This window comes from Cucurbita pepo, chromosome LG06 (assembly GCF_002806865.2).
Source record: "Cucurbita pepo subsp. pepo cultivar mu-cu-16 chromosome LG06, ASM280686v2, whole genome shotgun sequence".
NCBI lineage: Eukaryota > Viridiplantae > Streptophyta > Magnoliopsida > Cucurbitales > Cucurbitaceae > Cucurbita > Cucurbita pepo.
Genome location: NC_036643.1, coordinates 2,101,005 through 2,128,240, shown reverse-complemented (window position 1 = coordinate 2,128,240; position 27,236 = coordinate 2,101,005). Strand labels below are relative to the sequence as shown.

At 37.3% G+C, this 27,236-nt stretch overlaps 4 protein-coding genes across 9 annotated transcripts; 1 reads left to right on the top strand and 3 right to left on the bottom strand.

Moving 5' to 3' along the window:
• Positions 1–1,783: 1,783 nt before the first annotated feature.
• On the bottom strand, positions 1,784–3,482 carry LOC111797667. Of its 2 annotated transcripts, none has more exons than XM_023680744.1 (4): positions 3,410–3,482; positions 2,870–2,987; positions 2,437–2,651; positions 1,784–2,048 (listed from the first exon to the last, which is right to left on the bottom strand). In XM_023680744.1, the coding sequence occupies exons 2-4, from the start codon at positions 2,957–2,959 to the stop codon at positions 1,784–1,786; spliced, it is 570 nt and encodes a 189-aa protein (XP_023536512.1). In that variant the 5' UTR covers positions 2,960–2,987; positions 3,410–3,482. The 2 variants fall into 2 exon arrangements, with proteins under 2 accessions (XP_023536512.1, XP_023536513.1); XM_023680745.1 differs by having other exon boundaries at positions 3,414–3,482.
• A 1,678-nt stretch (positions 3,483–5,160) lies between these two features.
• Positions 5,161–14,860, top strand: LOC111796724 (DDB1- and CUL4-associated factor homolog 1-like). The gene is made up of 14 exons (XM_023679467.1): positions 5,161–5,659; positions 6,527–6,605; positions 6,760–6,876; positions 7,008–7,186; positions 7,283–8,129; positions 8,240–8,337; positions 8,458–8,881; positions 8,988–9,590; positions 9,686–9,868; positions 9,999–10,562; positions 11,451–11,561; positions 11,897–12,015; positions 12,120–13,725; positions 14,100–14,860. The coding sequence occupies exons 1-14, from the start codon at positions 5,373–5,375 to the stop codon at positions 14,793–14,795; spliced, it is 5,913 nt and encodes a 1,970-aa protein (XP_023535235.1). The 5' UTR covers positions 5,161–5,372; the 3' UTR covers positions 14,796–14,860.
• A 959-nt stretch (positions 14,861–15,819) lies between these two features.
• LOC111797258 (aspartate--tRNA ligase 2, cytoplasmic-like) lies at positions 15,820–19,959 on the bottom strand. Its single transcript, XM_023680211.1, has 9 exons — positions 19,244–19,959; positions 18,884–18,997; positions 17,273–17,563; positions 17,080–17,190; positions 16,851–16,904; positions 16,649–16,728; positions 16,445–16,560; positions 16,200–16,314; positions 15,820–16,101 (listed from the first exon to the last, which is right to left on the bottom strand). Exons 1-9 carry the CDS (start codon positions 19,871–19,873, stop codon positions 15,975–15,977), a joined length of 1,638 nt encoding a protein of 545 aa, XP_023535979.1. The 5' UTR covers positions 19,874–19,959; the 3' UTR covers positions 15,820–15,974.
• Positions 19,960–20,860: 901 nt separating this feature from the next.
• LOC111796542 (DDT domain-containing protein DDR4-like) lies at positions 20,861–26,690 on the bottom strand. 5 transcript variants are annotated; one of them, XR_002815372.1, is made up of 13 exons: positions 26,264–26,690; positions 26,035–26,145; positions 25,443–25,532; positions 25,313–25,350; positions 25,131–25,212; positions 24,682–24,788; positions 24,439–24,598; positions 24,259–24,351; positions 23,980–24,103; positions 23,502–23,544; positions 22,607–22,723; positions 22,242–22,523; positions 21,958–22,157 (listed from the first exon to the last, which is right to left on the bottom strand). XR_002815372.1 is itself a non-coding variant. In XM_023679205.1 (12 exons), the coding sequence occupies exons 1-11, from the start codon at positions 26,432–26,434 to the stop codon at positions 21,538–21,540; spliced, it is 1,428 nt and encodes a 475-aa protein (XP_023534973.1). In that variant the 5' UTR covers positions 26,435–26,690; the 3' UTR covers positions 20,861–21,155; positions 21,490–21,537. The 5 variants fall into 5 exon arrangements, 4 of the variants coding, with proteins under 4 accessions (XP_023534973.1, XP_023534974.1, XP_023534976.1 ...); XM_023679205.1 differs by lacking the exons at positions 21,958–22,157; positions 22,242–22,523; positions 22,607–22,723 and adding exons at positions 20,861–21,155; positions 21,490–21,946; XM_023679206.1 differs by lacking the exons at positions 21,958–22,157; positions 22,242–22,523; positions 22,607–22,723 and adding exons at positions 20,861–21,150; positions 21,490–21,946.
• Positions 26,691–27,236: the final 546 nt, after the last annotated feature.

The following is a 27,236-nucleotide window of genomic DNA, read 5'->3' as shown; positions in this document are numbered from 1 at the left end:
TTTTGACATTTTTTTTATGCTTCATTTGATACAATTATTGTAATAAGCCTAATGTGTATGGGCTTCAATGAATGAAGAAAGGTTTGTAATTTTTCTGGAGTCATTAGAGTCCATTTTAGGTTGTAATTGATCGAAAATGGAAGAGATAGCAAGCTGAACCGAAGAAGATGGAAGAGGCGGTTCGGGTGTTTTTTCTGCCATTGGGGTTAGATTCAACGTTTTTAAGGGTTTGTTTGCCCAGTTCGTGATCCTCGGGAGCGGCTCAAGTTATTTTAATTATTAGTGCAATAATTTAGTTAATTGTTTGCTTTAAAATTCCAAAACCAACCCACTTTAGTGTGTTTAATTAATTATGCATTATGAATGTATGTTTTAATTAAATAGAAAATGTATATGCATAAAGTATGTCATATAGATTTAAAATCCCACCATAGGCTAAGCATGTTTCATGCATTCCAAGTATGTTATAAGTGTTATAATGTATAGTATGCATGTTTAGGGNAGTTTAGTCACTCACCGGATTCCACAATCCCGTTCTAAGGCCGGAGGATAGTGGAGAAGACACTAGTGGTGGTTCGAAACCGGTTCGTGAGGCAAAAGGAGTTTGAACTACAAAAGGTTAGTATTTAAACCCATTAAGTTTTAATACTTATGAACATGCTAGTTATTTACAATAATTGATGTTCTAAAAGTGCCTAAGATCCAAAATGCTTCCGCATGTGTTATATTAACACCAACACAACCGTGTACGTTTTTAAGCGTGGGTAGCAAGCTCACGAGCTACCGAGTTGTACTTTTGATTAACAAAAAGATGGTATTAGTCTTTGCTGCTTCAATGATATTTGCTAATATAATTAGCAAACGTTTGGAGCTTGTTTACTTATTAGAGTATTTTGTGGCAAAAGTCTTGATGGGATAGCCCGATATACTTTAAAGAGTAAGAAATGAATAACACAAATCATGTCTATATATATATATATATATATATATAACTTTTAGGTCAGGTTGGTTTGACTATAAACACGAGGTTATACATATGTGAATATAAATGGAAAAAAACTCTTAAATATGGCTTTTATGACAATTTTACCCTTGTATTCTAGCTAGCAACATGGTGCCGAGATAAATACAGGTTGAGTTGAAATTTTTTTTTGGACCAATTTAAAATATGAGTCGGTGACTCGAGCAATCAAAATAGAGTTTAAAACTCATGGATTGAGTTGGATTGGATTGTCGGGTTGTCATTTTTTTTTATAATTATTTAAAAAATCATACTTATCCACCTTCGCTACATTAATAACTAAAATTTATAAAATTTAAATATATTAATTATTACTTATCCACTAGTGTTCTTTTTTTTTTTTTCTTTTTTCACGTAATTAATATTTTAATGGCTGGTTAATTTTACAAAAATAGAGAATCAAATGGGACCACAATGAAAAATATCATTAAAATTTCAATGATAAATTAATAATTAAATTACAAAAACACTCTAAAATTGTGATTTATTTTTTAAAATACATCTATATATGTCATATTATTCGCTTCAAAATTATTATATATATTAGACGAAAATATTATTATAGACCACATTTACTTTGAAAGTGTTGAGTCATGTCGAAGTTGAAAATGAAAGAAGTTTGCGAAAATAAACTCATACAATTATGTTATAATTTTACTGATGAACATTTCTTGAAATATCATATTCACAATAAGTCCTTGCTTAGTAGTCAATCACAAGTATATCGAAACTAAATTATTATTCTCATTGATCGAAGAAATTTCATGCGTTGTTCTTAAGAGCCTTAGCACTGTCTCCGTTTTCCTCTATTTCATCAAAGTAGTCCTCTCGAGCATTTCCAGCCAACATCAGGGCAACCAACCAGAAGAGGGATGAATCAAGGGATAGAAATGCACCACCACCCAGAAGACCAGTCTTAGCAGTCGGGCATGCTGCCTCGAGATTGTGATGAACGTTGTGAGTCAAGTGAATTTGTTCGGTGACTGTAGGCCATACGAGCAAAGTTATAGCCAATCCAGTTGTGAACCTGCAAACACAGAGGGTAGATTCAAATGATATGGTAACAATGCCTTACAGAAACCACATTAATCGATATGAATATTTGATTGATAACGTTTCCTGACGGTGGAGAGGAAGATGATAATTAGGTGTGCATTATCCCAAGGATCGAATTCATTCGACGACTCGGGGAAAAATAACATCCATTGCAGCTCGAATTCATCAAAATGAAAATAAAAACAGATCCAAAGTGATCAAATAAATACTGCAATGGATGACAACACACCGTAGGAATAGATTCTCAGACAAAAGCAAGAATTTCACGAAACTATAACATTGAAACCATAATGCAAGTAAATACTACAAAGTTTAGAAGTTTTAGCCAACAAAGGATGCGACTTGGAAAGAGAACTTACAGGGCAATGTTGAGGAAAATAGAGAAACTGCTGCTCTTAAACATGGCACCTCGAGGAACGGATTTTCCTTGGTAAGGATAGAACAAAGAAAAGTATCCTGCAATCGAAGAAGCAAGAAGAAACGCAACGGAAAGATATCCCAAGGCCACAGTCGGGTCCGCTGGATACTGACAGATAACAATGCCTTTGCCTGGGATGGGAGTTCCGGATGCAGGCTGCCCATAAGCAAACACAACAAAAAAAGGACAGTGCCCATTAACGAGGGAGCGAGGAAAATTCTCAGGACACGAGAGTAAGTTAACTTATATGATATAGACAGACAAACTATTCAACAACAACCCGTTCAATCCGTATCTTAATTCTTGTTGTGACAGTTTCAAATGATCAAATATCTACCCAGTAAGAATCAAACAATTTATGAACACAAGTTTACCTTCTTATTCTCAGCTATGACTCCAAATATAAAGGATATCACACCTAAAGTTGCGACAGTAAGAGACATTATCTTGACAGACACGGCCATTGATCCCAAGATAAATGTTACCAGTCACCTGCAAGGAACAAAAGAGTTTTCAGAACGAATTCACAAAGGAAAACTACAGCCTCCTCAATAGCTTCCCCTCTAGTCACGTGTTCTAAAAGATTCTCGCACGAAAAGCAATAACATCAAACGTTCCAATCTTAGCTTGATTACTCTAATCCCTAAGTTAGTGACAGGAAAAAAAAAATCATAATCATCTCATAATCGAACAATCAAACGGAAAGCTTCTCTGTAACAACAAATCAGTTCCAGCCTAGATACCACAATCAAGCGGAGAAATCATAAACAACTTAAACAATACCTAAAACACGAAATTCTCCTCCAATTTCTGCAGCAAAACAAAATTCGATCGCCAAAATTGGCAGCAACGGTGATTTACGAAGAATATTCACAGAAAACAACGACTAAATTCAAGAGGAATCGCAAGCAAACCTATAGAATTGAACGACGAAGAAAAATGGGGAAGAGAACAGGAAAATCGCTTTCGTTCCCGCTCCCACTCCCAACTTCGGCGAAGACTATGGAATGAGATTAGTGAATGCTTGATATTTATAGTGCTCAGTATGGTCGGATGTATATCCGGGAATCTACTTAATCTCGGGAGGGGTATTTAAAAAATAGAATTAAACAGTTTTTTTTTTTTTTTAATGAAGAATTATGTCGTTTTTTAAAATAAAAATAGACTTTTAAAAGGTCTGACTTGGCGCCAGCTGGCATTCATTTTAACTAGGGGTTCATTTCTAACCGTATTAATTAACGGTCGCCCAAAAAAAAAAAAAAACAAACAAACAATGAACAATGCATGTTGGCAAAGGTATTCAAATTTACGGTGACGGAATCAATCTAACCTTTATAATTTTAGTTTTTTTATGTTCGAGCATAGGAGAAAAACATAAAATAAATGAAAGGGAGTAAGAAAGTCGACTGGTCGAGGGTGATTCCCATGCCAAATCATAAGTAGCAAGCTCGTGAGCTACGTTACTAGTAATTTATTAGATCAATCCTCGAGTCAAATCATTGTCAACTGGATTAATGCATTTGACTGTAATTATCTCACGAGAAAGGTACGAGTCGAAAAAAACGAACAACAAAATGCACCGTTTGATGCATGTGAGAGTGTTAAAAAATGACATCAACCATGTATGTTTTTAAGCATGTGTAGCAAGCTCATGAGCTACCGAGTTGCAATTTTGATTAACAAAAAAGATGGCCTTGGTCTCTGCTGCATCGATGCTAGTTGTTGATAGAAGTAACAAACGTCTGGAGCTTGCTTACGTGTCAAAAATATTATGTGACAAAAGGTTCAAGAGGATAGCCTGATATACTTCAAGTAGTAGGAATACATTCGCAGAGATACACTTTCGACAAACTCGATATAACTAACTAATTATTTAAATTTATCTGATGTCATTACAGCTTTTCCATTGGGGACGTGAACTATAGCACGAATGACCGCTCCATTATTTTTAAATTGTATTAGACTTCAGTGGGAGGGAGAACGTTCGTCGATCAATAACACGAGGTAATACATGGATACAAAAGGTAAAAAAAAACTCTTCCCAAATCAGCATATTTCTTTTTGTTCTACGCCTCGTAATTCTTCCTCAGCCAGGCTTCGGCAGAATAGCAGAGCAAGTACAAGTATTAGTAGAATAGCAAAAATGTGTTCCTCGTCATTAATATGTTTGCTCGCGGTAATTGTGACCTCTCGGGAGAATCGATCGACTTTTATGCCAATTTTATGTAGAGTTATGTACGGGTTAAGTTGGAAAAATCTTTTGGATCAATTCAAAACATGGGTCGGTGACTCGAACAACGAAAATAGAGTTTAAAACTCATGGATTAAGCTGAATTGGATTGTCCAGTTGTTATTTTTTAATATAATTATTTAAAAATTCATACTAATAAAGTTTAAATATCAAATATTTGTAATTTGTAATTTTGTTTTTAATAATTTAATAATTATTTTCCTTTAAAGGGCGATCGTGGGCCTGAATAGATATTATTGGGCCGAATTAGTAGGCCCAATATCGAAACAGGCTTAGGGCCGAATTAGTAGTGATTTTCCCGAATGTTCGAAATCCATATTTACGGTCTCGCACTAATTTATTTTTTTGTCGCTATTATAAAACTCCAAAAAGCCACGCCCCAATCCCTTTCGTGGTTCCTTTTGCCGTTCCCTCTCTCTCTCTCTCTCTCTCTCTCTCTCTTCATTTCACTGCGGCTCAAAACAAACGCAGCTACAGTACGTATCTTTCAAAGACATTCGCACAAACGCACTGCCGAATGGTGCTGAAACAAGATACATGAACTACTTCAATTGTACAAACAATAAGCCCTACATCGATTAATTTTCTTTGTTTTTGATTTCTGTTACGGATCTTAATCTCGAAATATGGACCCACCGGCCATGGATGAGCAAACGAACGAGGCACCAGGTCAGGGCGAACAGCCTCCAGTTCCATCTCCTCCTCCTCCTCCTCCGCCGTCGGAAACGGCGGGAACTCAATCGCAATCTCAAGAAGGAAGAGAGGAGGAGGATGAAGAGGAGACTAAGAATGAAGAGGACGAGTTGATTGCCAAGGCTCATAAGTTGATGGAAAAGATCACTGCCTCGCCTGATAACCCTAACCCTACCGTTCTTCATGCCCTTGCATCAGTTCTCGAGACTCAAGAATCCAGGTTTGTGCTTCTTGTTATTTTGCTGGTTTTGATACGCTTTGTGAAGGTACTTGTTTTCAAAACCGAATTTCTTACGTTATGATAGTTTAAACGTGTTCCTGAAATGATTTTTAGTATGGAGTGTGCATTGGAATGGAATGGTCTTCGTAAGGGACTGTTCAACGTTTTTCGTTTTCTTTTTGGTTGGTTGTTTTTCACTTGTGTTTGTATTATTGATTTCTCTCTTGCCGTGGGGTGGGAGAGGAGCTTCGCGGTATGAGCTAGTGCAGTTTCTATCTACTAACTTTATAAACAAAAAAATTTACGTGCTAACCGCCTTAACAGAACTTCAGAATTAAAAACTAGAATAGAAAGAGTGGTAAGGATCACCGGAACCTTGAGGAGATTATAACATCATGGAGTGGGCCACATTACCCACTTGGAAAGTTAATTATTTCCTAAGTTTTTCAACTTCTGGAGTCCGGAGTTTGTTGGTATTCCTGGTTTCTAATTCAACGAGTTGGAGGACTTCTGAATTTCAGAGCCGTAAAAAAGTGGATAATGACATAGTGTTATAGATGGTCTATGGGTTGCATTTCTTCTCCTTCAGATAGAATTTAATCTGAACCTAATAGTTTAAGATCATTTCTAGTTTAACATTTGCTCAAGAGATAATGGGGAGGCCGTGAATAAAGCTTTAATTCACCTTGCTGTATGTTTAAGCTCAATTTGTTTTATTCGAAGTTTTCATTAGCCGGTTTCATTTATGGTAATATTTACCTCATTTGAATGTATGTGCCATTTATTTCTTTACGAGACATTAAGGTTTACTGTTGCATGATATTACGTTTGTTCTGAACCTATCTTATTACACACACAATAATGCAGATACATGGCAGAGAATGGTCATTCTTCTAGTAATGGTCGCGGATCTCATAGCATTGGAAGGCTAGGGAATGTAGTCCGGGTAACCCAAAGTTTGAGTTATCCAGCTTTTCTTTTATTTATTTATTCATGTTGTTAGATGGATTTGGAGCAAATTGAATATAAATAATTGGTATATGTTGTTGTTCTTAGTTCAATGATTTTACTTATTCTGACTTTTTTCACCTACTCTGCAGGAGAATGATGAATTTTTTGAATTGATTTCCTCGAAGTTTCTTTCAGACGCTAGATACTCATCCTCCATACAGGCTGCTGCTTCAAGACTTCTTATAAGCTGTTCACTGACTTGGACGGTTAACTCTCTCTCCCTGTCTGACTCGCTCTCTCACACACTCACACACACTCACACACACACACAAAATCTTATTTTTGTAGCTGTTTGTTGAGTTTACCCAATGTGATAAGACCTCCACATGTTTTGCAGTATCCTCATGTTTTTGAGGATGATGTTCTGGAAAACATAAAAAAGTGGGTGATGGAGGAAACTGGGAAATTTTCTGCTGAAGATCGCAACTGGAAACATGAATCAGGAGGAAAGGAGGTTTCAGATTCTGAAATGTTACGGACATATTCCACTGGACTCCTTGCTGTATGCTTGGCGGGGTATGCTACTGCCGTAACTCTTTTCACCATTCTCCTTAATACACTTGTTCATTTTGCAAAATAATATGCCAATGTTCGTTTTTCTAATTTTCTCAGTGGAAGTCAATTGGTGGAAGATGTTTTCACTGCTAGATTATCTGCAAAACTTATGCGCTTTCTTCGTATTCGTGTTCTTGGAGATGTGAGTCAAAAAGATGGTAATCATTTAATAGAAGCCAAAAATGCATCTAGTGCTAGTGGCGTCAAAGTTAGAGATGAAAGCCGAGCGAGGGTACGACAAGTTATGGAAACATCTCATCTAGATGACTCAAGAACAGCTGATGAAAGATCTGTAGAGGATCAAGTTTTTGATAGAGATCATGATAGGGGCCTAAGTAGATTGGCACCACCAGAAGAATGTTGGGTTGGTGAAGAAGCACCTGATGCATTGGCTACAAGGGCTGATGGCTATGAGATGGATGTAGAAGGTGAAGACAGATGGCATGCTTTAGATTTTCGTGATGGGAGGAATAAGCATGGTGAGATTGATGACAATGCTAGAGATGATTCTACAAGACGTAAAATGAGCCGTAGCAGATCCAGAGGGAAAGGAAGAGTAAATGAAGGTGCTCTTGAGATTGATCATGCCCTCACTTCACCAATGTCTGGTAGTAGAGGGCGGAGTGCTAGAGAAAGGAGTTCGTTGAAACATCTGGATGTTAAAAAAGTACCTGATGCTAGTAGGACATCTGGCAGGATCAATTCTGATGTTTCTTCTGTGGAACGAGATGATAATGATGATTGCTACCAAGAATGCAGAGTTGGATCAAAAGATATTTCTGAGCTAGTAAAGAAAGCCGTGTGTGCTGCAGAAGCTGAAGCAAGAGCAGTCGGTGCGCCTTTAGAAGCCATAAAAGCAGCGGGCGATTCTGCTGCTGAGGTTGTTAAGAGTGCAGCTTTTGAGGTATATGCTCTCTATCTCTCTTTCTTTCTCAATCCTTCATGCAAACACAGGAAACTTTAAAATCTTTTTTTCCCTTCACTTCTGACATATAAGCTTCTTTATTTATGTAGGAATTTAAAACTTCTAACGATGAAGAAGCTGCATTTTTGGCTGCTTCTAAGGCTGCAACTACTGTGATTGATGCTGCCAATGCTGTGGAGGTTTCCAGGTTTGTGATTTTTTATTACTCATGATATACTGAAGAGAATGCATTGCACTTTCTCATTTCACATGTTTTTAAAAACCTTCCCCATTTGTGGGCTGAAAAAGTACGGATGGATTGGTGCAGGAGCCAGAACGATTCAAATGTTAGTCCAGCTGATCCAGGTCCCACAGGAAAAGAAATGAATGAACAAACTGAAGATTTTTTCATCCCTAATTTTGACTCCCTCGCACAACTGAGAGAAAAATACTGTATTCAATGTCTTGAGATTCTTGGGGAATATGTGGAAGTGCTTGGGCCTGTTTTGCGTGAAAAGGGTGTAGATGTATGTCTTACACTACTGCAAAGGAGTTCCAAGCAAAGTGAAACATCAAATGCTGAAATGCTATTGCCAGATGTGATGAAATTAATCTGTGCTTTGGCTGCTCATCGTAAGTTTGCAGCACTCTTTGTTGACCGGGGTGGCATGCAGAAACTCCTTGCAGTTCCCAGAGTTGCTCAAACATTTTTTGGGCTCTCTTCTTGTTTATTCACAATTGGTTCCCTGCAGGTAGTTATTGAGGCTAAACGTTCTCTGTATAGTTAGTTTCTGTATTGTTCTTTCATTTTGTAGACCCTTTATTTCATCTCACTTGCATGGCTTCCCCTCTGTGCAGGGAATAATGGAACGGGTCTGTGCCCTTCCTTCAGATGTTGTCTATCAGGTGGTTGAGTTAGCCATCCAGCTTCTTGAGTGCCAACAAGATCAGGCAAGAAAAAATGCAGCCTTATTTTTTGCTGCTGCATTTGTGTTCAGAGCTGTTCTTGATGCATTTGACGCTCAAGATGGCCTACAGAAATTACTAGGGCTATTGAATGATGCTGCGTCTGTGAGGTCTGGAGTGAATTCTGGGGCTCTAGGCCTATCTAGTACAGGATTGTTGCAGAATGATCGGTCTCCTACTGAAGTACTTACATCATCTGGAAAGCAAATAGCTTATCATACCTGTGTTGCTTTACGTCAATATTTCAGAGCTCATCTCCTTTTGCTCGTGGAATCTATTCGTCCTAATAAAAGTAGTCGAAGTGCTGCTCGAAATGCTTCAAGTGTGAGGGCAGCATACAAACCACTTGATATTAGCAACGAGGCTATGGATACTGTACTTCTCCTTTTACAGAAGGATCGGAAGCTTGGTGCTGCATTTGTAAGAACTCGTTGGCCTGCAGCTGAGAAGTTCTTAAACTATAATGGGCATATAACCATGTTGGAGTTGTGTCAGGTACTACTATTGAAAAATTCTGCTTTCCTCCGTACCTATTTTTCTCTAGACTTTTTATTTTTTTATTTTTTATAATTTTAGTCTTGGTTTTGTAGGCCCCTCCTGTTGATCGTTACTTGCATGATTTACTTCAATATGCATTGGGGGTTCTTCATATTGTAACGTTGGTGCCTAACAGCCGCAAAATGATTGTGAATGCCACATTGAGCAACAATCGTGTTGGTGTAGCTGTCATTTTGGATGCAGCAAGTATTGCTAGTAATTTTGTTGATCCAGAGGTAAATGACCAATTTTTCTGTTATTTTTATCATATTGCAAATGATGGAAACCAAACTTTCGTGTAGATAGTGTGTGAGCTATGACTTGGTCATCCAATGGTTTTAGCTTGATACCTAAAAATCTTTGCAGATCATTCAGCCGGCTTTGAATGTGTTGATCAATCTTGTTTGCCCTCCACCATCAATCAGCAATAAACCACCTGTAGTCATGCAAGGATCACAAGCTATGTCTTCCCAGACCTCTAGTACCCCTGCTGTCGAGAGTAGAGATAGAAATGGAGAACGCAGTGTCCCAGATCGAGCTGCTTATATGACTGGTCAAGGAGATCAAAGAGAACGCAATGGGGATTCTAGCATTGTAGATCGAGGCAATACTTCGGCAACTGGTCAGGCTACTAACAATAATTCTCAAAATCCCGTTGCAACAGCAACATCAGGATTGGTTGGGGATCGTCGAATATCTTTAGGTGCAGGAGCAGGCTGTGCTGGTCTTGCTGCACAATTAGAGCAAGGGTATCGTCAAGCCAGGGAGGCAGTCCGTGCTAACAATGGTATAAAGGTTATTTTGCATCTTCTCCAGCCAAGGATCTATCTGCCTCCTGCAGCTCTTGATTGTCTCCGAGCTCTTGCGTGCCGGGTCCTGCTTGGTTTAGCTAGAGATGATACAATAGCACACATATTGACAAAACTTCAGGTATAATCTGTTTACATAGAGCCTTTTGTTACTAATATTTGTGTTTCCTTTGCATGGTAGTATCCAAGTAAAAAGTTGACTCATCTGATTGGACAGTGAAAAAATTACTTCAATTATGATTAGGATCTAACATTTCGATTCCTGAGAGTATTCCCTTTTACAATGCAAGTCTAAATAGATTCTCAAGGTCTTGTTTAGGGAGTTGGGGGTAAGGGAACACCGTGATAATTGCATAGGCATGAGCATCCGTTGTGATATGGTGTTTAATGTTTTTGTTAAGACTGTAGTTGGGCATACCTGAAGATATAAAAGAAACGGCTTAAAGGTATCTTTGTTTTCAAGATCATAACTCACTTTGGTGGTAGAAAATTGTCTGCGTTTGGTTTGATCTATGATTCTGTCGAGAATGCAAAGAAGTATGAGAAAAAAAAAAAAAGGCTAATCAGGCATGGACTCGACACTAAGGTAGAAGAATCGAGAAAGCAACTGAAGGAAAGGTAGAACAGGGCGATAAAAATCCGGTGAGTTAAGAAGAACCAGAGACCAAGGCTTCAGATGCTGTCAAGGCATGAAAGAAGATATGAGATTGCCGGAATTTTGTGCCTACCACCAACAATCATCTGCAGAATTGTGTTTTCTTTTTAGTAGTCTCTTCAGTTTTCTTTTCACCCCCAAGAATTATTGGTAGAACCTACATTTTTCGATTTGGATAGTTTTACAAACGAATGATACTTTTTAGGCTCCCATTTTCTGTTGCTTCAATAAACACCTAATATCTGCAGCCTCATTTTCTTGTTATGCATGTGAATAATTTATATAATCCTACAATGCTATATTTTGTAGTTGTATACTTCTTCGAGCTCTGCTATAACACAAATTGGTTGACAGGTGGGGAAAAAATTATCAGAACTAATTCGAGATTCAGGGAGCCAGATATCAGGAACAGAGCAAGGTAGGTGGCAAGCGGAGCTTTCCCAGGTCGCTATTGAGCTTATTTCAGTAAGTACCTTTCTCTCCACAATTTTCCAGTATTCCGATTTCTATTTCCATTTCTTCATCATTTCATTGAGAGAGAACTCTCCTTACCTATATAGATTATGCATAATGTCACGGGGTAAAACTGAGGTCATACATTAAATGCGTTCTGTTTTCATATGATTTATGCAACTAAACTTAACAAACCTAGCTTTTGAGTGAAGATTGGACATGCATACAACACAACTTCATATTCGGAATGTTTTCATAGCAAGATATTGCTGTTTTATTTGTTAAAAAGAGTTCTTTTTTCTTTATCCAATCAAGGAACTGATTATGTTATTCAATAATGGTCACAGATTGTAACAAATTCTGGGCGGGCCAGTGCGTTGGCAGCTAGTGATGCTGCTACCCCCACTTTGAGACGGATAGAAAGAGCAGCCATAGCTGCTGCTACGCCTATCACTTACCATTCCAGGTAGTTGCTGATTTATTTCGAATGTGGATTTTGTGCTATGGTTAGAGAACACCTTGTGATTGTGTTGGCTTTCTTGTTTCTCATACGCTTGTGTAATATTTCAGGGAGCTTCTTCTTTTAATTCACGAACATCTTCTAGCTTCTGGCTTAAACAAAGCTGCCTCTGCACTGCTGAAAGAGGCCGAGTTGACACCTTTACCTCTTTTAGCAGCTCCATCATCTCTTGCATACCAAGACTCCAAGCTGGAGACATCCTCAACCCAACTGCAGTGGCCCTATGGTCGATCCCCATGTGGATTTCTGACTGATAAGCCGAAGCTTTCTGCACGAGAAGAAGATACAAGTTCGAAATGTGATTTTAGCATGTCTTGTCCAAGGAAAAGGCCCATAGTCTTCTCCACTCCTTTTGGTACGCATTCAAAGTCTCTGCCTAAATCCCTGGAATCATCTTCCTCAGCAGTTAGAAAAATTTCTAGTACTTCAAAACAATCTGCTGCGCCTCTATCTTCAATCGAAACAACCCCAATCATCGACACCGAGTCTCAATGTAAAACACCCATTATATTGCCAATGAAGCGGAAGTTGTCAGAATTGAAGGACACCAGTATCATGTTGTCCTCGAAGCGACTTCACTCTAACGAGCCAGGACTCCGATCTCCTATTTGTCCTACTCCTATTTCGTCTCGCAAAGGTAGTTTGATTACAGATGTTGGGTTTTCTACGCCGAGCACTACTAACATGAGAGATCAGCATGGACGACCAATACCTGGGGGTTTTTGGACGGATTGTTTGGATGACAACCAACAAGGCAGTTCCCAAGTTGGTTTGGTTACACCATCATCGCATCCTGGGAATCCAAGTGATCCACAACCCAGCAACAGTGAGAGGCTAACTCTGGACTCCCTTGTTGTTCAGTATCTAAAACACCAGCATCGCCAATGTCCAACGCCGATAACTACTCTTCCACCATTGTCTCTTTTGCACCCTCACGTTTGTCCTGAACCAAAACGAAGCCTTGACGCCCCATGGAATGTAACATCTCGCCTTGGATCTCGTGAATTTAGAAGTATATATGGTGGTGTTCATGGAAATCGTAGGGACCGTCAGTTTGTCTACAGCAGGTTTAGGCCTTGGCGAACTTGTCGCGATGATGCTAGTGCTCTTTTGACTTGTCTTACTTTCCTCGGGGACTCGAGAATTGCTGTCGGTAGCCACTCAGGGGAGGTCAAGGTCTTTGATACCAACAGTAGCAGCATATTAGAAAGTTGCACCAGCCATCAGTCTCCTTTAACCATAATGGAGTCGTATACTTCTGACGACAGTCAACTTGTGCTCTCATCCAGCTCCTTAGACGTAAGGTTGTGGGATGCAACATCCATTTCTAGCGGGCCAATGCATTCATTCGAAGGATGCAAGGCTGCAAGGTTTAGCAATGCTGGGAACATTTTTGCTGCAATGGCATCCGAGCCTGCTCGAAGAGAAATACTTTTGTATGATATTCAAACCTGCCAAGTCGAATTGAAACTATCCGACACCAATGTCAGTTCTGCAGGTCGAGGACATGCTTATTCACATGTACACTTCAGCCCTTCGGATACAATGTTGCTCTGGAACGGAGTGTTATGGGATCGACGTGGACCAGGGCCCGTCCATCGCTTTGATCAGTTCACTGATTATGGTGGTGGTGGTTTTCATCCAGCTGGCAACGAGGTAAGTCGTTTAACCCTCTCCCTCTTCTATTACTATCTCTTTGAATATAGTTCTTTTGTTTGCTGCTGCCTGTTAATAATCTTTTCCTGGACTTCTTTGTAAGTCACAGAAACATTGGAATAGCTAAGCTAATTCAATAGCTTGAGCTGCTTTAATTCTTCAGTTTATGATACCAATTTCTATCGTGGGGGAATCTGTGCCAATATTTTTGTGATTCTTATATAATGCGGAAGAACTCTTTACTATTTTCTTTTTAGTTTGGCTATGTGTCGATGGGCTATTGGTTCTTAGGTCGACTCTTTGGTTCCGAAGTTTGTTCATAGCATTGTGTCAAATACTTAGTTTTTTCTTGATATCCTTGGCCATGCTTGCAGGTAATTATTAATTCCGAGGTCTGGGATCTTCGAAAGTTTAGGCTTCTCCGCAGTGTACCTTCGCTCGACCAAACAGCGATTACATTCAATGCGAGTGGTGATGTAATTTATGCAATCTTGAGGAGAAATCTTGAAGATGTTATGTCAGCTGTTCATACCCGTCGTGTCAAACATCCGCTCTTTGCTGCGTTTCGAACCATCGATGCAGTGAACTATTCAGATATCGCCACTATTCCTCTAGATCGTTGTGTCCTAGACTTCACAACGGAGAAAACTGATTCCTTCGTTGGTTTGATCACAATGGATGATCAAGATGAAATGTTTTCTTCAGCAAGGGTCTATGAAATTGGTAGAAGAAGGCCCACTGACGATGATTCGGATCCTGACGACGCCGAGAGCGAGGAAGATGAGGACGAAGACGACGGTGATGACGATAGTTTGGATCCAATTTTGGGTCCTGATATTGATGGGGATGGTGAGAGTGATTCTGATGATATGAGTAACGACGATGACGACAGTGTGAGTGATCTCGATGACGACGACGTTGACTTTGTGATGGATGATGTTGACTTTGAGGGTGGTCCTGGAATTTTGGATATTTTGCCAGAAGAAGATGATGAAGATGATAGTCAACTGATGGAATCATTTAGCAGTGAGGAGGATGAGGATTTTGTCAATAACGGGTTTGGCTTTTGAACATTACAGAAAGAACAATCAAAATAATCAGGTTAACCTTGATGTTCTTATTTAGTTTTTAGTCAGTTTTTTAGTCCAAAATATCTTTATTTTAACAATTTAATCAGATAAAGGAAATGAAAAATGAGAAATTCTCCCGTTTTCAATCTCTTCGAGTCCGCTGGTTTTGACCTTTGTTTTTTTGTTTTTTTGTTTTTTGTTTTTTTTTGTTTTTCCTTTTTTTGATTATTATTGCCAAGATTTTGTTTTCTTCTTTTCCATGAGCATAATAAGCCAATTGAAATCTTCATTTCTATATTTGTAATTAAATATATATATTTTCTTAAAAAAGAATCGTTCTTGAGTTTAGTGTTCATGCACAAGCAAAGTGGATTTATTGGTGTCGTCAACCTATCTTCTTGTTTTGTATGCTCATCTTGTGTTTGAGCATATGATCCTTAAATTTTAAAAATTTGACAAATTAGTCTCGGAATTAGTTCTAAATAGTCTTCAAATGGGTGCTTAAGTGCGAGTAAGAGTGTGGCAACTGAGTTTAACGAAACATAAGGGTGTGAAAACCTATCTCCAAAATTAGAGCATTACAACATTCTTCCAATAGTGAAAAGCATTACAACATTCTTCCAATAGTGAAAAAGAGAACGAAACATTTTAAGGGTGTGAAAACCTATCTCCAAAATTGCTCACACCGGTCAAAGAGGAGAACGAAATATTCTTAAGGGTGTGCTCCAATGTGTTTTAAAATCACGAGGGATTAGGAAGAAGCCTAAAAAGAAAAGTCTAAAAAAAACAATATAAAGTAAAGTTCGAAAAGAAAAGTTCAAAAAACTCTTATATGAACCTAATTTGCCTAGGCCGCCTCTCTAATCTCTCCTTCCACACACCATCACAGGAGAACAGTCGTCATTATTGAAGAGTTCTACCATCATCTAAACACACAAGTGTGTCTAAACTTGGAAGAGTTGTCAAATTTTCAAATTCAAACAACGAAGGCAAAACTGTAATAAAAATCTAAATCAAACAACGCTGGTCAAAACAAATTTTGCATTATAACGTTGCAAACAATTGTATTCAATACACCATCCTGCAGAGATCTGAAATTCATATTTTCCCTATGAAGTGCGAAAGAGGCAACAAAATGTCAATTTCAAAAACGGGAATTACATTATTACTGGTGCAATTCTAAGGAGCAATCCTCTGTGGGTCGCGAGGGAACAATGATGTTTTCCGAATGTTATTCAAACCACAAAAAAGCATCACTACACGCTCCAAACCTACTCCGAATCCACCGTGTGGGGGAGCGCCATACCTGCAATGAAAGCATTGCACAGTTAGATTTCGTTTATTCGATTAAATTTCAACTTTGAGTAAAGGGGAAAAGAAAACAAAAGCATAAGAGAAACATACCTAAACGAATCGATGTAAGTTTCTATGGTTTTTACATCGATCCCACATGCTTGAGCGCGTTCTGCAAGAAATTCTGGCACGTGAACACGCTGAGCCCCAGAAATGATTTCTTCCCCTGCGTGAACAACAAAGTTTTAAGTTACTTATCATGGATCATATATTAGAAAATTTTGTTACATAAAATGATAGAGAAGAATAAGCACCAGCAAGACACTTATGGTGATGAAATAATATTTAATGTATACCTCGAATAAAGACATCAAATGAGTTACTGTAAGTTGGGTTATCATGGCAAGGCATAGTGTAGAATGGCCTAACAGACAAAGGATAGCGGTGAAGAATGTAGAACTCTGTGCCATACCTATAGTTAGAAAAGTTTGATCAGCAAGCTTTAGATATATAATAATTGTACAACATCATAAGAAGTTCGAAGTAGGGACACGAATTACTTCTCTAGGACGAGTCGTCCCAATTTCCTCTCAGCCTCTGTATTAAGATCCCCGAGAGGATCGATTTCAACGCCAGCATCCTGTGTAGATAATCATTCATAACCAAGAAGAAAATGTCATGACATTTGGGATTTGGGATCTTTCTACAATTTATCTGGCACTGCAATTAAAAAGTTACAAAAAACAAACAAGAGAACTTCACCTTCAACATCTGAATTCCTTCCTCAAATGTAAGGCGTAGAGTGTTTCGCAAGTACTGCATAATCATGAACTCGGATCAAAGATGGAAATGAGAAGAAATCAATCTACTACCAAACTCAGTCATCTATCCACATTTTACATATTTATTGGCATAAATCCAAAGCCACAAGATTATCCAACACTTCGACACTATAAAGATTTCTGGGAAGTAGGTTATCAATAAAGTTCACCTTCAAAGGCTCAAAGGGATACTGTTTATCAATTGCTTCAAGCTCCTTCTTACAGTTTTGATTCATACTGTCAAACATTGAGACAAATAATCGGTCTACGATGTCCATGACCTGCATAGAAAAAGAAAAGAAATCAGATCAAGTATCAAGTAAAGATGACCATGACAAATAAAAAGTCAACTCAGAGCATTACCTCAGAATAATGGGTTTTGATCTCCATTTCAACATCAAGTCCTGTAAATTCACATAAATGTCTATGTGTGAATGAGTCCTCTGCTCTGAAAACAGGACCAATCTCAAATACACGGCCGAAGTCGCCGCAGATTGCCATTTGCTTATGAAGCTGAGGTGACTGAGCCAGGCAAGCCGGTTGACCTTTGTAGTCCAACCTAAATACAGAAGCACCACCTTCACTGGAACCCCCAATCAATTTTGGTGTATGGATTTCAACAAAGCCTTCGGACAACAGAAATTGTCGAAATATCTGCATAATGAGAACAAACTCAATCTATGTTGCAAACCCTTCATTTACAATAATGCTAAGGACTCAAACACTAGCTGTAAACATGCCTCATCAATCCCCTTAATAAATCTACAAATCAAACAAGACATTGCATGGAAAAATCATGGATACCAAGTAAGAAAGCTATGCTGATGATACTAAACGTGGACGCCATCAAAGACTCCAACTATTAATGGATGAAACTACCAAAGATCCACCAGTCAATAGTTTTTTATTCAAAAGATGACCGTCGAACTATGCAACACGAATCAAGCTCGCTGATAATAGTAGATATAGCTATCATGGTCAACTTTGAATAAAGCCTGTATGCTTCAACTTGGTATGATATGAAACATCCATTTAGATCAACAATTAAAAGAAACCTTTAATGACAATACAATCTTATTCTCGGGGCAAAAGAACAAGCTCTCAATAACTTATTCAATGTTGTGAGGCATTTTGAAATGGCATCAGGGCTCAATGTCAATCATAAAAAATCAGAAATCTTAGGCATAAATATGGAAATACAGAAGGTGCATGATCTTGCAAATAAATATTGTTGCAAAGTGGGAAATTGGCCCGCCGTTTATCTTGGTCTTCCCTTCAATGGCAAGCCTCGGTCACTACAATTTTGGAAGCCCATTACTGAAAAGGTGGGCAAGAGGCTTCTCTCTTGGAAAAATACACATATAACAAAGGGGGGAAGGCCTACGCTCATCCAAGCCACACTATCAAACTTCCTACGTACTATAAGTTTGTATTTAAAACACTGGTCAAGGTGGCCTCAACCATAGAGAGTGATTAGAAATTTCATTTCGAAAGGCCATGGAGAAAGTAAGGGGCTGCATCTCATTAAATGAAAAAAAAAAAAAAAAAATCCTCCCACGAAAAAAGAAATGGCACCTTTCTAGCACAGTGGATTTGAAAATCTAAAGCTTCTTCTCTCGCATACTTTAGGGGGTCATCATTTCAAAAATGAAAAAAAAAAAAGCTTCTGTGGGTGAATTTTATTAGGGAATTTTGCTGTAGTAACTGGCAAGATAGGAACAAAATAATTTTCCAAGTTAAGGAATACTTTTTTAGTAGATTTTTTTATGCTAAAGTTCAGTTGGATGTGACTTGGTGTAAAGGTTCTTTTTCATCACTATAGCTTAACCTCCCTCCTTCAATTGGAGAGGTTTTTGGTTATCTCCCAACAGGGGTCTCCCCTCTTTTGTAATGACATCAATGAAATTGTTCTAATAATTTTAAAAAAATGAAACAATTAGAACCAGAAAACAGAAAATAAGATAGAAAACTCACTGTTCCAACTTGACATTGAATGCGAAAGATTCCTTGATTAGCTGGTGTTCGCATGTCAAGAACTCTGTAGTTCAACCGCGTATCCTGATTAACACGTACTAGTTGCTCACCAGCCTGCAGCCAACAAATGAGTCCGACGTTAAACAGGATGTGTAATTTCTAGAAAATTCTTATTTTATTTTTGGTATAAAAAATTAGCTTCAATAGACATAGAATGAAAGAAAATACAATCATTAGATTTGGAACTTCTAAAATTCTCCAAATTAATTACGAAGAACAATGGAAATTAGACAATCGAGCTGAACAGATAATCGAAGTACGAAGAAGAACACATCGAAAGTGAGCGATAACGAAGTATACCTGCAACGCTTTCTCAATCTCAGCTTCACTACGAGCAGCATCCTCAATATTTATAGGCAGACTCGGCATTGCCTTACTGATGCAGTATACTTTCCTCACTTGAATCTCCACCTGCTGCGTAGCACCTTTAATGGCAACATTGGGCACAGACACAACTCCTTCAACGTCGACAATGGATTCACGGCTCAATCCAACGACATACTTCACCATCTGGCGACTGACGAGTTCCGGCTGCTCCGATACAACGCACTGCACGGTGAATCCCTTTTCTCTCACCACGAGAAACGCCATCTTCTTGGCAACAGCACGGATCGTCTGAATTCGTCCCCGTAGAATCACATACTTGTCTTTAAGCTCCCCCGTCAAAGAGCCAACCTGAGTCCAGTTCGCGACATCCTTAGCCTCCTTGGATTGGAGATCGGAGAGAGGAACATCGCCATAGTTAGCGGAGAGTGGGTCGTCCTCGACATTGAGAGACGAAATAGCAGCTTCGGCGACTGCTTCCTGGCGACGGCGCAGCTTTTCCAGCTTGGCAGCCTCCTTCTTGGCGGCCTTCTTGCTGACAGCTTTAGATGCTTCGTCACCAGCAGACAGGGGCTCATCGATCGGAGTTTCGGATGAAGCGGACATGGTTGCAGGAAGAAGATGAAGAAATGGGAAGGAATATTGAGGGCAATGAAGGAGAGATTGTAACGAAGAAGGAAGCGCAATAAACCTCTGCGCTGGTAAGATGGGCTGGACAAATACCATGGGCTTTGCGATGGTAATTATTATTATTATTATTTTTTTTTTTTAGTACAACGTATTTATATTTTAAATATTTTAAATATATATTTTATTCATTTATATTATATTTTTTATTTCCTAAATACCCTTATTAAATTTGATTATGCTTTTGCTAATATTACCTTCCAAACTAGTTGTCTTTCTTATTAAAAATAAATAATAAATGAATAAAACAAAAAAAAAAAAACAAACAACAATATTATCATAAAATGGTACATGTATAAAATTTACAGGTATTTTAATATTTTAAAATATATATATATTTACAAAAAAAAAAAAAAAAACTTTAAATTTTATATTTTGTTTAAAAAATAACTATTGACTTTTTAAATAAATACATTGTATCGTTAATCTTACGTATAATAATACATTGAGAACGTAAAAGTATTTATGCGAATATACTTCATTAGTTGTGACTTTGTATCAGTTGATGACAAAAAAAAAAAAATTTGTCACATGAAGATTGTTTATGATAATTAATTTTTATTTTTTACATTTGAATTTCTTCTATGATAATTAATTTTTATTTTTTACATTTGAATTAAGAAATTCAATTCCTAGTACTACTTTTAGTTTTTTTTTAAGAGTGTTACAAGGGTAAAATAAGTAAAATAACTATTTATAGTAACAAAATTAATTATGTTATGTCAATTCTATGACAAACAAAATAACATGACGTCAATCCGAAGAGAACGAAAGCATGGAGCTGAAATAACTCACTCAAAGGATTACGTAGTACAATTAGATCGAATAAGCCCTTATCGAATAAATATTCAACTACATGTGAACCCTCAGGAATTGTCGTATTCAATGTTTGTTCAAACAAAGATATAGAGAACAAAACGGGTTACCTACTCTTAACGGTCAAAGCGAACCCTTTCAATATACAAAATGAAAATTTTGAATTTCAAGTCTTTGTTAAAAATTCAAACTTTCTACAAGTTGAATTATACTCAGCTTGGTAGGTACGAAATGATAAGTTAAACTAAACTTAATTAATAAATGTCGATATCCATCTAAAAATTTACTTAAGACTATTCATAAAATGTTAGATTAACTTAACAGTAATTGATATACTACCTGCCTGGAAGTCATAAGCTTAAACGCCCGTGCTCGATTCACTGACCTTAAAAAAAACAACACAAAACCAAATAGGTTGTTTAAACAAAAATAAAAAGATAAAATGGATAAAAATTAACATTTTAAACTAATTAAATAAGTTCATAAAATCAGATCAAGAGAGAAGGAAAAGAAAAAAAAACATGAATCATCCATACTGAAAACCCTACAATTCATCTTAAACTACTAATATTTCAACATTTCAAGCATTCACACTAAGATATCCAACAAATTTCAAGATCATCAATGAACCAATGTCATTCAGAATTCCTACTAATACACTAAAATTCAAGGAAAATTATATCTGCACTGATTAATGCATATGAATCAAAAGCCCTTACCCAATTGTTGTAGCGGCCGGCATGCATGATGCTCTTCAAGATGCAGTATCAATTTCCAAGGGCAGAGTTAAGAACTGGTCTTTGTCTCAGCCTACTTTTGGCACCCACCTTTGTAATTTCATTACTAACATGATGCTTCCTGCTTGTATCCACCCTCCTACTGCACACTTCTCCTGCAGGCTCTTTGGATTGAAGCATTTCATTCTTCTCTTCTGCATCGAAATTATCAGAATCGAAATCGTTGCTTCTGTCGTCGTTGTCCTCATAATTCTTCTTATCAATGTGAGCAGCGCTGTCAAGATCAGTTTCTTTGGTTGTGTTGCTTCCAGTGTCATTATTGCTGCACTCGTCGCTGTTTCCACAGGCATCCACTGATTTCCCACTAGTAGAAACATCTGTTCTATTGCGCTTGTGATGCATCATCCCTTCCTCTTTTTCATCAGTTTTTTTCACGTTCCTGAACGAAATTCAAACGTTTAATAACTGTGGTGATGTTTTAATTTACAGTGTGCAGCACCTTGTGGTGGATAAAGTTTATAGGTAAAACCCATGCAGTAGAATGGAAGAGATAAACAAAGAGAACATAACACATCCCTCGGACGAGTAAAGTCACAAGGTCTTGCCCAAGTTTTAGAGGCGAATAGCGAGTTAGCGAAAGAAGGGAAGTTCTGCACAAGGAGAGGAAGCTTAGTGTTGAGTAAGATGCTTAATTACTAGCGGCAAAAGCATATTCCGCAACTGGAGTCCTTTACCCATCCGTTCAACGAGAAGATCCTAAGGAAGAACTTTATATATGCTTTCTATTGGAACTGATGGCTGGAAAGAAATGTGCAGATCTTTACAGATGAGCAACAAAGTACTCTACTTTCATTGAATCTACACCTTTTCTTGCATTAACTTGGAGTAAACTTTTCTACTCCCTTTTGTAACTATAATGTATCGTCCCTCCTGACATTGGAGGTGCTTTTGGTAATTACTCACAGCTAGGATTTTGTGTCATAGATTTCATCTATCAATAAAAAGGTTTCTGTTTCCTATAAAAATAAAAAGATACTATCCAGGATAATTCCTTGGATTCCAAGATACAAACTACAAAATTGAGTTCCTACAACCGTACCATACTGAGATAGCAATTGGCCCCTACTGTTCCTGCTGTTGAAAGCAATTGATGAACAAACAAACGGCTGCACAACAAACCTCCTGCATGATAGGCAGTAACCAACATCGAAGTGTCCTGAAATGCAACACTACTACTCACATCCTAGAGGGAAAATGATATCCAAATATTAAAGCCAAAATTTGTATACTTGTGGGCATGCTAAGACTAAGAGTAATTTGAACCTAGTGTCAACTGATTTTTTTGAATATTTTTTAAGAACAAGTGTCTGAAATTAGTAGACTACAATGAATACATTGCCCTACAAAAGCTGTGAACTCGGCATAAACACAACTAGCTTTCCATGCAACCAGGTACATATGGCAACTTCTGCCACCGAAACAAGGGAATGAATATATGGTCGGTCTTTTATACCATATTATATTGACTTTGGTTAATTCTCATCTCAATAACTTGTTCTTTATAGTCTATCCAAACAAAAAAGAGACTTGTTTACGTATTGACAAAAGGAATAAATTTACTATTAATCTATAAGGTCTAAGTTTTAGGGTTCATTGGCGTTTTAACATGGAATTGAAGGCTGAGTCTAAACCCCTAGACAATTACATATGAATATATATATATATATATATATATATATATATATATATATATTATTTCACATGAGAAAATTGGAGAATATAATACCCACCATAAAGGTATATATATATATATATACACATATTATTTCATAAAACCATTAAAAGTCAAAGATGTCACTGGAAAAAATATATATTGGTCTTGATCAGAACGTTAGAAAATAAATAAAGAATGCAGTAAATCTATAAACAAAGAAATATGATTTTTTTTTCTTTCCAAATTTATGAAGAGAGAGAGAGAGACGAAAAATGTTTACCTAGATATCCCTATGGCGTCATCAATAGCCCGATTGTACTCCTCTGCACAGCATTCCACAAATCAACACTTTAGTGGGAGGTGGTTAAGAATATAAAAAGTGTGGATGTGCACATAGATCGAATTTCTAATATAAAACATATTTTGGCAAAATTTTCAAATTCCCATCAACAAAGACCAGAATGTTGATCAATTATTAAGAGAGATTATTAGAATCAACTCCACCCAGTCATCTTGACCTACATGCTAAATAGGAGACAGAACATTATTCTTCCAAGTCCAACTCTAATCACTGACAAAGCAGGAATAGTTCCAAAATGGCAAGCCATTTCGTCCTTTGTGTGTGTTCATTGTAATATTACAGCAACTAAGACAAAAGAGTGAAAATGACAATACATTGGTTAATAGAAACGTCTGAAAATTTCAAAAGCAGTTAGTTTAATAACCAAAAGAATAGTGAAGGGAACTTGATTCTATACCAAATGTATAGTTCACAGGTGCACGAATCCGACAAGTGCGAGTAACTCCAACTACGCAGGGCTTCTTAAAGCCATTCAAGAGCATGCTCTTTCTATGCTTGCGTTTCAATGACCTTTCCTGGTTCTGCAACATACAAAAGCAGAGGCTTTATAACCACAAAAAACTAGTTGATCTCCAATCAGAATCAATCTACGACTTTTACATGGTACTAGCAAATTGACAATACAAAGCATAATAATTAATCAAACACAAAACCATAATGATTAGGCAACGACAACCTTCCGAAGTTTCTCAAGAACGGGAATGGCATCTGATTCAATTTTCCTTCCAACAGCAAATTCACTGCTGATCTTGCTGCATAAAAGGTTGTCCTGCCATTTGCAAGAAAGAAGTCATTACGATTTCTAAGCCCTTGGTAACAGACCTCAAATCCAAAATGAAAGGGACTGTCAACATACTTTAACTTTATGAAATTCCTCGAGATTTGTGGCCATTGTTTCCCATCGAGTGCTAAACTTTGGAAGGGAAACACTTCCGTTTTGTTTACCTTTTTTCTTTCTATCAGATTTGATAACTTCCCTGTATAGTCTATAACCAACAAATGGATTCCCATCATACCTAAAATCACAGTAAGAATTACTGATACAGTTGATAATCAGACTTCAGAAATTTGATGAAGACAAATAACTTCAACAAATTACCAATAGGAAACTCCATTTCCATCTCCTCCAAATTTATCTTTCTGGAAACAAGATATTTGAGTTTTATCTTTCGAGCAGTCGCTAATATATGATACTGCATCATCTTGCTGCAAATGAACAAATTAAATAAATCATTCAAGTTCGTGAAGACCCCATGGTGCAAAGATATTTTGATAAGTTTTAGATGAAGAAATACGAAAATAAAAGGGCCATAAAAGTATATAGAACAAAATCTTTTAATAGGCAAAAAAAAAAAAATTATAGAACATTATCCAAAATAGTTCACATATAAAGCAGTCTCCAAATGCGTACCCAAATTTATTCAATAAGAAACATGGACCAAATAAGAATAGATCATATTAATCCACGGTCTGAAGCATAATGGTAATAAGAAAAATGAATGGTCATATAAGTAAGCAATGAAAATGAACAAAGATACGAAACAATACATCAGCTCGAATTTGACATAGAGCTTTTAGAAGCAGTAAGCGTTTTGTCGGATCAAGATTCTTGTAATTTGATATCTCCTCTCTGTATAAAAGAAACAATGGAACGAAGATACAATCAATAAATTTTCAAAATTATGCAGATACAGATATGTCATACAAGTAAATAGTAGTATTGTAACTACCCTTTAAAGGCCTTAATTGGAATTTCCCCTTCAGCAACCTGCAATAAACACTCATATGTTATTCTTATGCTACTGACACGGGCGAAAACAGAAGACTAAACTAAGCACGACTGTACGAACAGTAACTTACCCAAGGCCACCATTGGGCGAGCTTCTTACAAAGTACGGTCACCCATGCATTAGAACCATTTAACATTTTACCTACAGGTGGTAGGATACCCTGATAACATAAACAGCACATTAGTGAATCAAGGGCTCTATAATCCCACAAACCTTGTCTAAAGCACCACGAGAGATGGGCTTCCACTTCTAAGAGATAACTACCTGTTGAATAACTACAACGAAGTAAATGAATGCTGTTTTCATTGGTGTCGTTAAAACTTTCATTCAAAACAAGTTTTGAGAAATGTATACAAAATGGGACCAACAAAAACAAGACCTAAATGAGACCAACAAAAACACTCTATCCCAAATTCCCAATGGAAGGCATCAATTATTGACAAGATAAATGAAATATCCTCGAGACGATGCTAATAGACACGAGGGATGATGAAGATGCATCACGACGTTCATATGACCAAAACACACGCCTATGTATGATGCATAGAACGAAATCATAGTTTGAGTGAGATGGCCACCAGAAAAGACACAAACAGTCGTTTAGTAATGAAAATTGATGATCAGTGCATTTAAAGATATGAAAGAAAAAAAAAATCTTCAACCTTCAAAAGAACAATGTGGAGTTCAGCTAATGAACTGTCGGGCTTTATCAAACCCTTCTCAATATCTTCAGCCGATATCCTCAAGCTTTTCCCAATTAACGGCTCGAAAACCTCCATGGAAAAAAAAAAATTAAATAAATAAACATATTAATTTCATCACCAATGCAGTATCGAACGCAATTTCTTCCTCTCCCTAGGAAAGGCAATGTAAACGGGAAAACAAACTCACATTCAAGAAGTTCAAAACCGATGCCAACTCCCATTGACCTCGTAACTTCATAACCTCGGCTTCAAAATTCACGTCTGAATCAACTGCCATTGCTGAACCATCGACGTTCTCTTCTTTCGCCGACAGCTCGTCCGCCGCCGGTGACCGACACGACGGAAGGACATCAGCCATGACAGTGATTCTTAGAGGATCGGAAACTTGTTACAGATACAAAAACTTAGTACGTTCTACTTCTACTGATCCGATAAAAGTAGAAACCAGATGCCGCCTCAATTTTCCTTTTTAAGAACTTTTCCCGCCAAACAAATTATCCAACGGGATTGTTTGATTCTCGGGAAAATGCCGCCGAACGAATGATCGATAGCCAAGCTGACGGCGGTACAAAAAGAATCACCCAGATCTTCCCCTTGTTCCAATTTCTTATGCAATTTTTACTCGGCTGTTTCCATTTAGGTTAAATTGGTTATATTATAGATCTAATGCGGTAAAAAGAAAATATTTTATTTTATCTTTTAATATCTAAAAAATATTTAATACATTTTTTAATTTTAATTTTTTTTAATTAATTAAATAAATAAACTTGATTTTGATAATTAGTTCTTATTTTATATTTATTTTTAGATATTTATAACGCATTTTATAAGTAAAAAAAAGTAACAAAACAAAATTGAGAAATGCTTATGGGAGAAGAACGTGTTCGTGAGGGAGACAACAAGAAAAACATTATGAAAAAACGACATTAGTAGAAACATCGGTTCGTGGAACATAAGAAACCGACAACGAAAGTGGTTGGTCAGCAAAGGACGATAATTTTCATCCACAAATGTATGAAATTTATCGAGAAGATAATAGTCCCAACGTTCGACTATATCTGATCATTTATTTACCTTTCATTTTTTCTCGCTCGACAGTAGAAATTCAAGCACGTGGCCGGGTGTATTTGCATATAGTTATAATGTTAAATTACAGTGTT